The sequence below is a fragment of the Sardina pilchardus genome, chromosome 9 (genome assembly GCF_963854185.1).
Source record: "Sardina pilchardus chromosome 9, fSarPil1.1, whole genome shotgun sequence".
Lineage (NCBI taxonomy): Eukaryota > Metazoa > Chordata > Actinopteri > Clupeiformes > Clupeidae > Sardina > Sardina pilchardus.
Genome location: NC_085002.1, coordinates 27,286,825 through 27,298,378, shown reverse-complemented (window position 1 = coordinate 27,298,378; position 11,554 = coordinate 27,286,825). Strand labels below are relative to the sequence as shown.

The window sequence follows — 11,554 nt, the reverse complement described above, 5'->3', positions numbered from 1 at the left end:
CTCTCTTTACTATGCTGGGTCTCTCTCGCTGTCTCTCTCTCTCTCTCCCTCTCTCTCTCACACACACATGCACACACACGCACACACACACACACACAAACATTCTCTGTCTGTCTGTCTGTCTCTGTCTCTTTGTCTTAAACACACATGCGTGACATCACTGTTTGCAGTGTGCAGCAACATTTCAAAATAGGAACTTTTCACATGCATACAGAGCATTCACACATAGCCTACATGTTTTCTCCCCGCTTCAACAATACCTGTTTTCCTGTTATCTCTTTATGAAGAATTCCAGGTAGGCAATATCATTGCATAACAGCAATTACAACTAGTGCTTTGCAAATGAGACACACACACAGACATGTGCACACGCATGCACACACACACATACACACACAAATGCACACCCCCCCCCCCACACACACACACACACACACACACAGGGGAGAGTAGAACTACTGTAATATGACTATCTTGGATCTGTGCTGCTCATATTGCATTGTATTGTGTATGCATAAGTAAGGCATTTTAAAATGGCAGAAAGAGGAAGGGGTGTGCTGTAGTAAGTCTTATGACTTTGTCCTGACATTTCTAGGTCTGCCTGCCTTATGCGTCATGGCAACGTTGGGGAGGGCCAACATATAGTAGGCGACCAAGAGAGAGAAATAGAGGTCTATCTCATTTTCCATTAGGCTTGAAATGTAATGAAAACACACACACACATCCTCTCATTTCAGTTGCCCTATAGTCTCTTGTGGCCTCTCTCTCTCTTCATGAATCTGTGTGGTAACATCACGTGACACTAACACAAACACTCAGGTCACTAATTCACTGTGTGTGTGTGTGTGTGTGTGTGTGTGTGTGTGTGTGTGTGTGTGTGTGTGCGTGTGTGTAAACGTTCACCTGAGGACCAGCCATAACCACCACACAAACACGTACATTCAAACATCCTCTCTCTCTTTCTCTCTCTCACACACTCTCTCTCTCACTAGCTCGGACATTGTGTAACGCACAGCTCTGTTCCCACACACAAATCTAGGCCACACTTTTCTGCACTGCGGACAGACCAGAAAACAGGACAACATCGCACACACACACACAAGCACACACACACACACACACACACACACACACACACACACACACACGGTTGCACATGCAGACACATATAGCGTGACAGATAATGTCATCAAATCTTAAAATCTGAGTGAGTACCTAATTGAAATCTCTCTCACTCTCTCTCCCTCTCTCTCTCTCACACACACACTCACGTGCGCACGCACACACACACACACACACACACACACACACACACACACACACACACACACACACACACACACACACACACACAATGACATTATACAGTGCCTGAGTCAGTGATGCATATCTCCATGTGTGTGAAAATCATAATGACATAACATCAATAGTGTAGAGCCTGCCAGGGTCACAGTCGCACTAACTAACTGAAACTCTCCCTCTCTCTCCCACACACACACACACACACACAGAGACAGAAAGAGAGAGAGAGAGAGACACACACACACACACAGAGAGAGAGACACACACAGAGACAGAAAAAGAGAGAGAGAGAGAGAGGGGTGAACATTAATTCAAAATTAACGTCACACAGCGTTTTTTCTCGCCTCTGACTGTATCTGTGAGTAAACGGTCACCGAGAGCGCGCAGAGTTTAGGGTGTGTGCTCGGTATAGTTGTCTCCACCTGGTCGACGTCACGACTCTCAAGCCCACGGAGGAGCCCGTGAGCGACCTCCACTTCCTCAAACGGTGGAATTTAAGTGGCGGGCAACCAACCTGAAGAAAAAGGGCAGCACGAAACCTAAAGAAACAAACTAAGGGAAAGCTTTTTTCCGCTAAAGACAGCGGTAAGTTGTTTCGCATGAAAAAGGGGTAGGCTATTTCTTTCTAAAGCATCGGGAGAGTAGGCTAGAGATTCATACTAAAGGAATGTTTTTGCTAGTGATTTGACATATCTCTAACAAGTGTAAACTTGACTTATATCGCGCTCTGTCTCTCTGTCTCTCTCTCTCTCTGCTACCACACGCCCTTGTTCTTATCCATCCTGGTTTCGTTCGTTAGCATTTCATAGCTCTGTATTTATTTAACTGGTGTGTCTTACTGTCATCATTTACACACGCGTATTGTTTTGGAGTGAGGGTATTTGTCATGTGCCATGCGTGCTCTTGTTGCGCTTAAAGCCACACACACACACAAACACACACACACACACACACGCACGCACACACACACACCTTACCTGCAGGAACATGCTTTACTGCATATTCTGGATATCTGCGTTTTTTAATTCAGACGAGGTTAGAATCAGGGTATAACGTGTCCTATCGAACGTATCCTGTTGCTGGAACGACAGTGCGCTCTGCACACCTTCAGGATGTGAAAAACTAAATTCTATAAGCATGTGTCCACAGGTCATGTTAGTGGGTCAGTAGCCTACACAGAAATCAAACCACTTCAGTAGTCAAAAAATATGTGACATGATAGTTACAAAAGAAAGGGTCTGTCCTGGCACGCCTTCATGCCTTTTCTTCTGTCTTCTTAACAGTCTCAATTTCTCTACGTTTGACAGCCGCTACTCTGGTAACGTTAAGTGTCCCCTGACAAGCTGATCTGAGAGCAGCTGTCTTGGTTGTAGCTTCTGCACAGGCAGTGAAGCATAGCCTGGATGGAGCACTTTGGCTAGTCTGTATCCAGGTCAGAGCAGGGATGCTTTATTTAGAGGGGTGCAGTCAGGACAGACACAGACACAGGGGTGTGTTCGGGTGGCAAGAGTGCAGTGCATAGGGACTATTGGCGTGTTTAGGGGACGCAAAAGTTACGAAACTGTGTGAAATGGAATGGAAAACATTTGCACAAATAAACATTTGTTTCTGGTTCGGTGTAAGGATCTTCGACACCCCGAAGTAATTACATAAATATTTTCACAATAGTGGACTGGTCAGTCACTATTCATACTGCTGACAACGAGTCTGCATGCGGGCCTGTAGCCACATAACTCCTCAGGTCTTTCAGCAGTCTGGCAAGCAAAGTCCAATCTCTGGAACGTCACTGCCCTCATATGCCATGCGCCATGAAGCCTTTCAATGCCTTTCAGTGTTTGTTGTAGTCAGTGCGATAGTGGTATTCAAAGGGTGCTGTTCCTTTTAGTGGTGACAGGAGACAGACTGAACTTGGCACGGCCAATTTAACCCCTCAACAAATATGTGACTGTTTTGTTTTGTTTTGTTTTTTTGTTGTGGTGTGTCACATATCGATAGGCCAAATTATTCCATCATAGCATATTACTACAAAGATGGATGAGATTGTGTAATAGGCTGCTCATTGACAGGCAGGATCAATCCTCTCTCGCTCTCTCTAAACACACACATACAGAGAGAGAGAGAGAGAGAGAGAGAGAGAGAGAGAGAGAGAGATAAGAGAGATTCACAAACATACCCCTCTCTCATACACACACATACACACACACACACACACACACACACACACACACACACACAAGGACACTCACACATTTTGTTTGTGGTGAGCTGTTCTGGAGGATTAAAAGCATGTCTAGACATGTTGGCCTAAGGAAGGTGTGCAGGAGTTTTCCTCCTATCTGGTTCTCCAGCTGCTGAACTGGTCTGTGTATTTTTGGGTACATTTCTAGGAACAGAGTGAATCTGCACTTAGACACCAGTTTCGATAAAGTATGCGTGTTGTATTTGCTAACAGCATGTATTAAAGTGTTGCAATCACGTGTATTTGTCTGTGTTTCTCCCCTCAGATTACCCCTGCACCTGTGTGTGTGTGTGTGTGTGTGTGTGTGTGTGTGTGTTTTTGTGTGTGTGTGTGTGTTTGTGTGTGTGTGCGTGCGTGTGTGTGTCTGAGGTATGAGCATGGCGCCGTTTCTACGGATATCTTTCACTGCATTTGACCTGGGGGCTCTGCCCCCTTCCACAGAATCTCCTTTCTGCGCTGTCAAGATGAAGGAGGCTCTCGGCACAGGTGTGTGTGTGTGTGTGTGTGTGTGTGTGTGTGTGTGTGTGTGTGTGTGTGTGTGTGTGTGTGTGTGTGAATCCATTGTTATCTACAATTTAACAATTATTATTAATTTTGTGTGTTATTAACAATATTGATTCACTGAAGCAGAAACTCTAGACTTAGAATTACTAGCCTATATTTCATGTACCGGTAGTGTTTTTCTCAGTGAGATTCTGGTGTAGCTCTGGGTTTGTGGAGTCAAAAGGCTCCATATGGGTATAATGGATCTGTCTCTGTGTGTGTGTGTGTGTGTGTGTGTGTGTGTCCTCTATATAAACGGTGTGTGTGTGTGTGTGTGTGTGTGTGTGTGTGTCCTCTATATAAACGGTGTGTGTGTGTGTGTGTGTGTGTGTGCGTGTGTGTGTGATGTGTTCAGAGCGGGGGAAAACCCTGATTCAGAGGAAGCCCACCATGTACCCTGCCTGGAGGGCCAGCTTTGACGCCCATGTCTACGAGGGGCGGGTCCTCCAGGTGCTACTCATGGAGACCGCTGAGACGCCATTGGCTGAGGTCACCATGGGCGTGTCTGTCCTGGCTGAGCGCTGCAGGAAGGGAAACAGTCGAGCAGAATTTTGGGTTAGTGCTTCTTTCAGGTGGTGGGAGAATACCAATGCAATATCTGTATCCAATCAGAGACTTGGATTAGGCCAGAATTACTGCTACACCTGCAGCGACCAATTGCTTTTTCGCATCCCTGTCCGTTGTCCGTTTCTTATGGTTTGTATAATATAGTAGCGTTTTTGTTATAATTAGTCCATTGATTGAATTTGACATTGTTGTTTTTATTTTTGCCATTGTCCTTAAAATTAAGCCTTACCATGCCATAGTTATTGTTATATTATTGATTGAATGACTGATTGTTTAATTGCTGTTCTCCTATTCATTGTTTATTTCTCATTAGGTTATTGCTTGAGTTACAGTATATTGTTTATTGATAATATTGCTATTTTGTTTTTGTAATCGTTCACTGATCATTTCATTTGTGTTGCAATTATTTATATGTCGCTTTGGACAAAAGCGTCTGCTAAATAACTATAACCATAACCATAATATGAATATCATGGCTTCTTGACATGCTGTACTTGAAAAACATGATTAGCAGGTGCATTTACTGTATGTGTCTGTGTGTTCTACAGGTTGATCTTCAACCCTCAGGGAAAATCATGATGTCTGTGCAATATTTTTTGGAGGATGCAGACACAGGTAAGATATTTATTTGTGAGTGCATGCATGCCCCCCCCCCCCCCCCCCCCCCCCCCCCCACACACACACACACACACATATACTCTCTCTCCTTCCCTCTCTCTCTCTCTCTCTCTCACACACATACACTCACACTCACTCCCTTTCCCTGAAGAGTATTTTGCAGAGACATGTCAGAACAGCCCAAATATACTCTTGGTTGCTGTTCTTCCCTTCTCTGTAAGAAGGATATACTGCACCTCCCAGATATAGCTCATTTACTTCCTCGTAAAGGGAGAGTGAGTAAGGCCTGTTCTACACCTACCCTCTCCTAGTGCAACTGTAGAACCAACAGACTTGAACTGAAGCCTAGTGTCCAGCAGCACCAAATCTACTGCCATCTTAATACAACACTCAATCTTGATGGCCACTCATCTCGGCTGATACAAATACGCATATCCCCAAAGGTCGCTGTAGGTGTAAGCATAGCAACAGTAGCTACTTTGTGTGGGATTAGCCAACAGTCATTTACTCTAGTTGGTTGTGAAGGTCGACGTCACTGGTCCAACAGCTTTTTTGTCAAAAGATGTTTTTTTCAACATGTAAACTTTGTCGCCATCACCTCTGTTTTACTGAGGGTAAAACAAAATGGCTAAACTTTAACAGAGTAATCGCTGTAGCTGTGCAGCCAAATGTTATGATCATGATTCATGGATTGTATTAGGTTAAGGCAGGAAGTTAGTAGTAAGATGACAACTCTGAATAGCGGATTAAAAAAATTTAAAAAATACTGTCTATGGAAAGAAACAAGCAGCTGTTGGACCTGGATTACCTGAGAATGATCTATTACATGTAATAACAGCATAGGGACTAGTCAACAGTCATACATTTGACAAAGTATACATAAGTTATACTATTCTAAATGTGGCAGTTTTTTTATAACAGTAGAGAGTGTACAGAACAACTCCATTGGTGTATGATAAAAATGAAGCAGAGTGTAGGTTTTTTGACCCCTCTCATACTTGTTCCATTCCTCTCTGTTTTAATGTTACTCTGTTACTCTGTCTCCCTCTTCTCCTCCCCTCATCCCCACATCTCTCTCTCTTCTTCTCTCTCTCTCCCTCTCTCTCTCTCTCTCTCTTCTTCTCTCTCTCTCCCTCTCTCCCTGTGTGGTAGAGTGCAATCGGCAGTCTGTGATGATGGAGGAGGAGCTCCCCACTCTGAACCGCAGGAGGGGGGCCATTAAACAGGCCAAGATCCACTTCATCAAGAACCACGAGTTCATCGCCACCTTCTTCCGCCAGCCCACCTTCTGCTCCGTCTGCAGGGACTTTGTCTGGTCAGTTTACCTGGTGTGTGTGTGTGTGTGTGTGTGTGTGTGTGGGGGGGGGGGGGGGGGGTGGTAGGTGGGTGCGTGTATGTATTTGTGTGGTTGTGGGTGGGTGCGTGTATGTGTGTGTGTGTGTGTGTATTGCGTGTGTGTCTGTCTGTCTGTCTGTCTGTCTGTCTGTGTCTGTGAGTGTGTGTTCATGTATAGACCACCTGAACAGAGTCACATTGAATGGAAATGAAGTCGAATGAATGTGAATGGCAACTGCAATGAGTTTGTATTCATATTGTTTTTGTGTGCAATGATTGTATTTGTGTCTCTACATGTGTGTTTGTGTACATATGTGTGTGTGTGTGTGTGTGTGTGTGTGTGTGTGTGTGTGTGTGTGCATTCACACAGTGCATTCACACATGGGCCCATGCTTTTTTGTGCATACTGTACCTGATCCTGTGGTGAAGGTTTTATAACCCCACCTGTTCTGGATTGGTCAGGAAAGTTTTCAAAGAGCGTGCAGACCGCACCGCACTCCAAAACAGACCTGGACAAGATCTGATCCATGTTTTCCAGACCTGTCCATCAGGGCCAAACCCTCTTTTGAGTCAGTGTCTGCCCTCTCATATTGCCGCCATCTTGACAGAATTCCTGTCAGATCTGCACTCCACCTGTCGACAGGGGATCTGAAAATCAGTTGTTTGCGTTCAGTAGTTTGGCCAATTACTAAATTAACTTGGTAAAAAAAAACAAAAAAAAAACCAGTTGTTAAGACGCCAGATTACTACAGATAGATAAGGTACTTTATTCATCCCCATATTGTGGGAAGTTTTAGTTTTGTAACATCAATTCAAGTCAATCAATACAATCTCCATACGTGACAGTATACCTTCCACATAATGAGGCACAGTAGGTAATTAAAGTTACTCTGAGTTAACTCCAGGCCCTCACACTAAGTACTTGATCAGCCCAGGACATCCAAGGGCAGATGCCCGTGTGTAGCATGCTGTGGAGCCTCCATCTCTCCAGACAGCACTGCTCACCACCAGCAACTCCCTGACCTACATACAGGCCTGTGTACAGGATGGCTCCTGCAATAGTTAGCATGTTCTCTCCGCCACCTGCTGCAGATCTACTGAGCTTTATTTGTGCTCGGCTGTGGAGGTGGAGAACTGCTTGTTGAAAAGAAAAACAATGAGACGTTCAATGAGAGGGGGGGGGGGGGGGTTCAAAGAAAAGATTTGCGACAAGATGTCGCTGCAACGTTTTAAAACCGTGCAACTGCAACTAGACACGGTGGATGCTTTGCGACGGCTTGCAACAGCTGGCAACGACGACGTGCAACATTTAATTCACACTTTTGCAGCTTCTTCTGCAACGGTGTCATCTCGTGGCGGATCTTTGGTGTGAATTGGGCCTTAGGTCCCTGTAATGTGGTGAATGGAATGAAATGATCAATATGGAGAATGAATGATGCTCTGTGATCATGGCTCACTCTGTGTTGCTGTCATTCTCAGGGGACTCAACAAACAAGGATACAAGTGCAGAGGTGAGTTAGCTTTGTAGCATACAGAGACACATACACACACACACACACACACACACACACACACACACACACACACACACACACACACACACACACACACACACACACACACACACACACACACACACACACACACACACACTCACTCACACACACACACACACACACACTTGAACATACACATACATACTTGCATTCACTTTCCAATCAAATTGTCTCATGATGTTTCCTTCCCAGAGTGCAATGCGGCTATCCATAAGAAATGCATCGATAAGATCATCGGCAGATGCACTGGCACTGCGGCCAACAGCAGAGACACAGTGGTAAATATGAGCCCATGCTTTTAGGAGGAGGAGGAAGATGATGATGATGATGATGATGATGATGATTGTGTGTGCGTGTGTGTGTTTGTGCGTGCGTATGTGTAGTTTCAGAAGGAACGCTTTAAGATTGACATGCCACATCGTTTTAAGACTCACAACTACATGAGTCCCACCTTCTGTGACCACTGTGGGAGCCTGCTGTGGGGTTTGGTTAAACAGGGCCTCAAGTGTGAGGGTAAGTCTGTCTGTCTATCTGTGTGTGTGTGTGTGTGTGTGTGTGTGTGTGTGTGTGTGTGTGTGTGTGTGTGTGTGTGTGTGTGTGTGTGTGTGTGTGTGTGTGTGTGTGTGTGTGTGTGTGTGTGTGTGTGTGTGTGTGTGTTTATTTACGAAGGCCAAGTTGTCTCGTGATGACTGATCGGAGCTCTATTCTCGTGTCTCTCTCAGACTGTGCAATGAATGTTCACCACAAGTGTCAGAAGAAAGTGGCTAACCTCTGTGGCATCAATCAGAAGCTCCTGGCCGAGGCTCTCACCCAGGTTGGCCCGGTAAGAATGTGACGTTACTCCTATCAGCCCTAGCCCAGATAGGAATGTTACGGGAATTCCATCAGCCCTAGTCCAGGTAGGATTGTTACGGTATTCCCATTAGCCCTAGCCCAGGTAGGAATGTAACTGTGTGCATCAGCTCTAGTCCAGAGGTGCATTCAAATTCGCAAACATAGGCGAATGTTTGCGAATGTTTGCAAACAGTTTTCCGTTAGCCTTGAGTTTACGATGGAACTGGATGTAAGTATGATGAAGGTAACAATGCAATTACAGTTAGAATGGAATGTTAACACCAAATCATTCAAATCTAACTGTTCGAAGAAAACATGTTCACCTCGAACGTTCGCCACTCTTTCGTGAGCTGAGAATTATAAGGTTCTATCTCCATTTTGGTCGAAATTGAGTTTTTGACATCATCTGATCCATTAGGTGCTTATTAATGCCTGTGTGGTGTTATTTTTGTAAAAAAAAAAAAAAAAAGTTAATTATTAGCAAAATAAAAAGGTACTACAGTACAGTTTTGCTAGCTATGTAAAACTTTGATGCTCAATATCTCAGAACTACCCTAAACGGAGATAGAACCTTATAATTCTAAGCTCACGCTTTGCCAAAATTGATTGCACCTATGAGGACGTACATGTGACATTCAGAAGTAGGGGTGGGAATCACAGAGTAACTCACAAGTCGATACTGTCATGATACTTTGCCCACGATAACGATAATATCATGATACAGTGATTCTGCAGTTTTAAGTATATGGCAAAAAAAAAAAATCTACGATACATCACAATATTTGTGTAAATGAAGAGAAAGAAAAAGGCAAAAACCTGGAATGAATCATGTATTGATTCTCTGCTTTTCACAACTCAATTGAAACAGTACAGAACTGGCATAGAGTTGTGGCATAGTGCCTCTTAAAAATATAACAGTGTGTAGAGGATTGCCATCATTCATTTGGTAAATGCCACCATGAGCGGACATTAAGTAGTGACTGTGGTAGGTCAACTATTTTTGTAAGAATATTGATATTTGGTGCTATCGTATCAATAATGTATCATAAAAATAAGTTATATAATATCATGGCGTATCTATTTTGTCCCACCCATATTCAGAAAGTTCTGGCAAATGGTCCCCACTTACAACACAAGGATCCCCTACCTCTTGCGCAAGTAATTGTACTGTAATTATGGGCGTCAGTCATCGTAGACTCATTGGCTGGCAGGGGATCAGTCTCGCTCATTTAATTTCACACAGACATTCTTTTAGTTGCAGAGATATTTGGAGGAAAGGCTGACTTTCTGTTAAACTCACGAAGCTTAAAACACCCTTCCAGAGAGGTTGCTGTAAACTTAGTGATTTGACACACTGTGGCAGTTTGGTCTACTAAAAGCAAAAAGTAATCTCTGCTCCTGCCCCGAAGATCTCCAGGTAGTTTTATTCGCGTCATTTTGAGTGAAAGGTCAATTTCAGCATAATATCATGCTAATGTGTATCTGTTGTCAGTCCTGAAGCATGCATAGTCACAGCTGTCACATGACTGAGAATATGTGATATAATCAGCCTCAGAAATATGATAAGGTTTTGTCTGTCAGAATGCCACCACAAATATTCACTAACTCATCATCTGATCATTTTTTTGTCTATCTCCCTCTCCCCCTCTCCTTCTCTCCTTCTTTCTCTGGTTGGTTATATACTCCTCTCTCTCTCTATTTTCTATTATCTACCTCTCCCTCCCTCTCTCGTATGTGCTCTATCTTCCTGTCTCTCTCAAATTTCTATTATGTGGCTCTCTTCCCCCTCTCGCCTTCCCTGTCTCTTTGTCTTTCTCCGTGCCATTTCTACTTTTGTCTCTCTATCTCTCTCTCTCTCTCTTTATGTTGGATATATCCTCCTCTCCTTTTCTCCCTTTGTTTCCCCCCTTCTCTCTCTCTGTGCCTATGTCCCTCTCCCTGCCTTCGTCTGGTGTAGAAATCCACTCGTCGTCCGGAGTCTAAAGACCTGGACACCAGCGTGTACCAAGACTTCGACAACAGCTCAGGAACAGACACTAATGGTGAGGAAAAGTCGCATTACACTCACTTTATAGCCTGGCTAGCGCCTACCACTTCTCAAATGAGACGTGGTCTGGCAACCAGACGTTCATTTTCTCGTATTTGAAAAAATGCCCAGATCCGTTCATTGGGCTCCACGGATGTCTATCAAATGCGTCTGCGCATTGCTCATCATGGTCTTGCTTTCTCCCCTGTTCTGTGATTGGTCGCCAACATCCGGCGAAAATGTGGACGTTAGTTTCCAGACTGCCTTAGCAACGTGAAAGAAATCACCGCGCAAGGCAGTATGGGAACACCCAGGCTACTCACTTTACTGAACATGGGGTGAATTAAAATGTGATGTCTACATCGTCCTCTCTGTGATTAAGCGCATAGATTGTGTGACCCTTAGTTGGAGTTGACCAATGTAGGCTATGACTGAGAAATTGTTACAATGTTTGCCCTGCAGAATCTTAATCACTCACTTTACTGGACATGGGGTGAGTTAAAATGTAACGTCTACATCGTCTTCTCAGTGTCA

The 11,554-nt window shown here is 44.2% G+C and overlaps 1 protein-coding gene across 2 annotated transcripts in view; it reads left to right on the top strand.

The window, feature by feature from the left end:
* Positions 1-1,709: 1,709 nt before the first annotated feature.
* LOC134091840 (protein kinase C delta type-like) overlaps positions 1,710-11,554 on the top strand; it is a 17,599-nt gene continuing 7,754 nt past the window's right edge. Inside the window, exons 1-10 of one of the 2 annotated variants that reach the window (XM_062544524.1) lie at positions 1,710-1,887; positions 3,807-4,027; positions 4,440-4,639; positions 5,200-5,266; positions 6,422-6,584; positions 8,084-8,115; positions 8,353-8,438; positions 8,544-8,673; positions 8,883-8,983; positions 10,952-11,036. In XM_062544524.1, the coding sequence (XP_062400508.1) occupies positions 3,913-4,027; positions 4,440-4,639; positions 5,200-5,266; positions 6,422-6,584; positions 8,084-8,115; positions 8,353-8,438; positions 8,544-8,673; positions 8,883-8,983; positions 10,952-11,036 (979 nt within the window). In that variant the 5' untranslated portion in view covers positions 1,710-1,887; positions 3,807-3,912. Of the gene's footprint in view, positions 1,888-3,583; positions 3,662-3,806; positions 4,028-4,439; positions 4,640-5,199; positions 5,267-6,421; positions 6,585-8,083; positions 8,116-8,352; positions 8,439-8,543; positions 8,674-8,882; positions 8,984-10,951; positions 11,037-11,554 lie in introns of those variants that run through there. The other variant, XM_062544525.1, reaches the window with a different exon arrangement.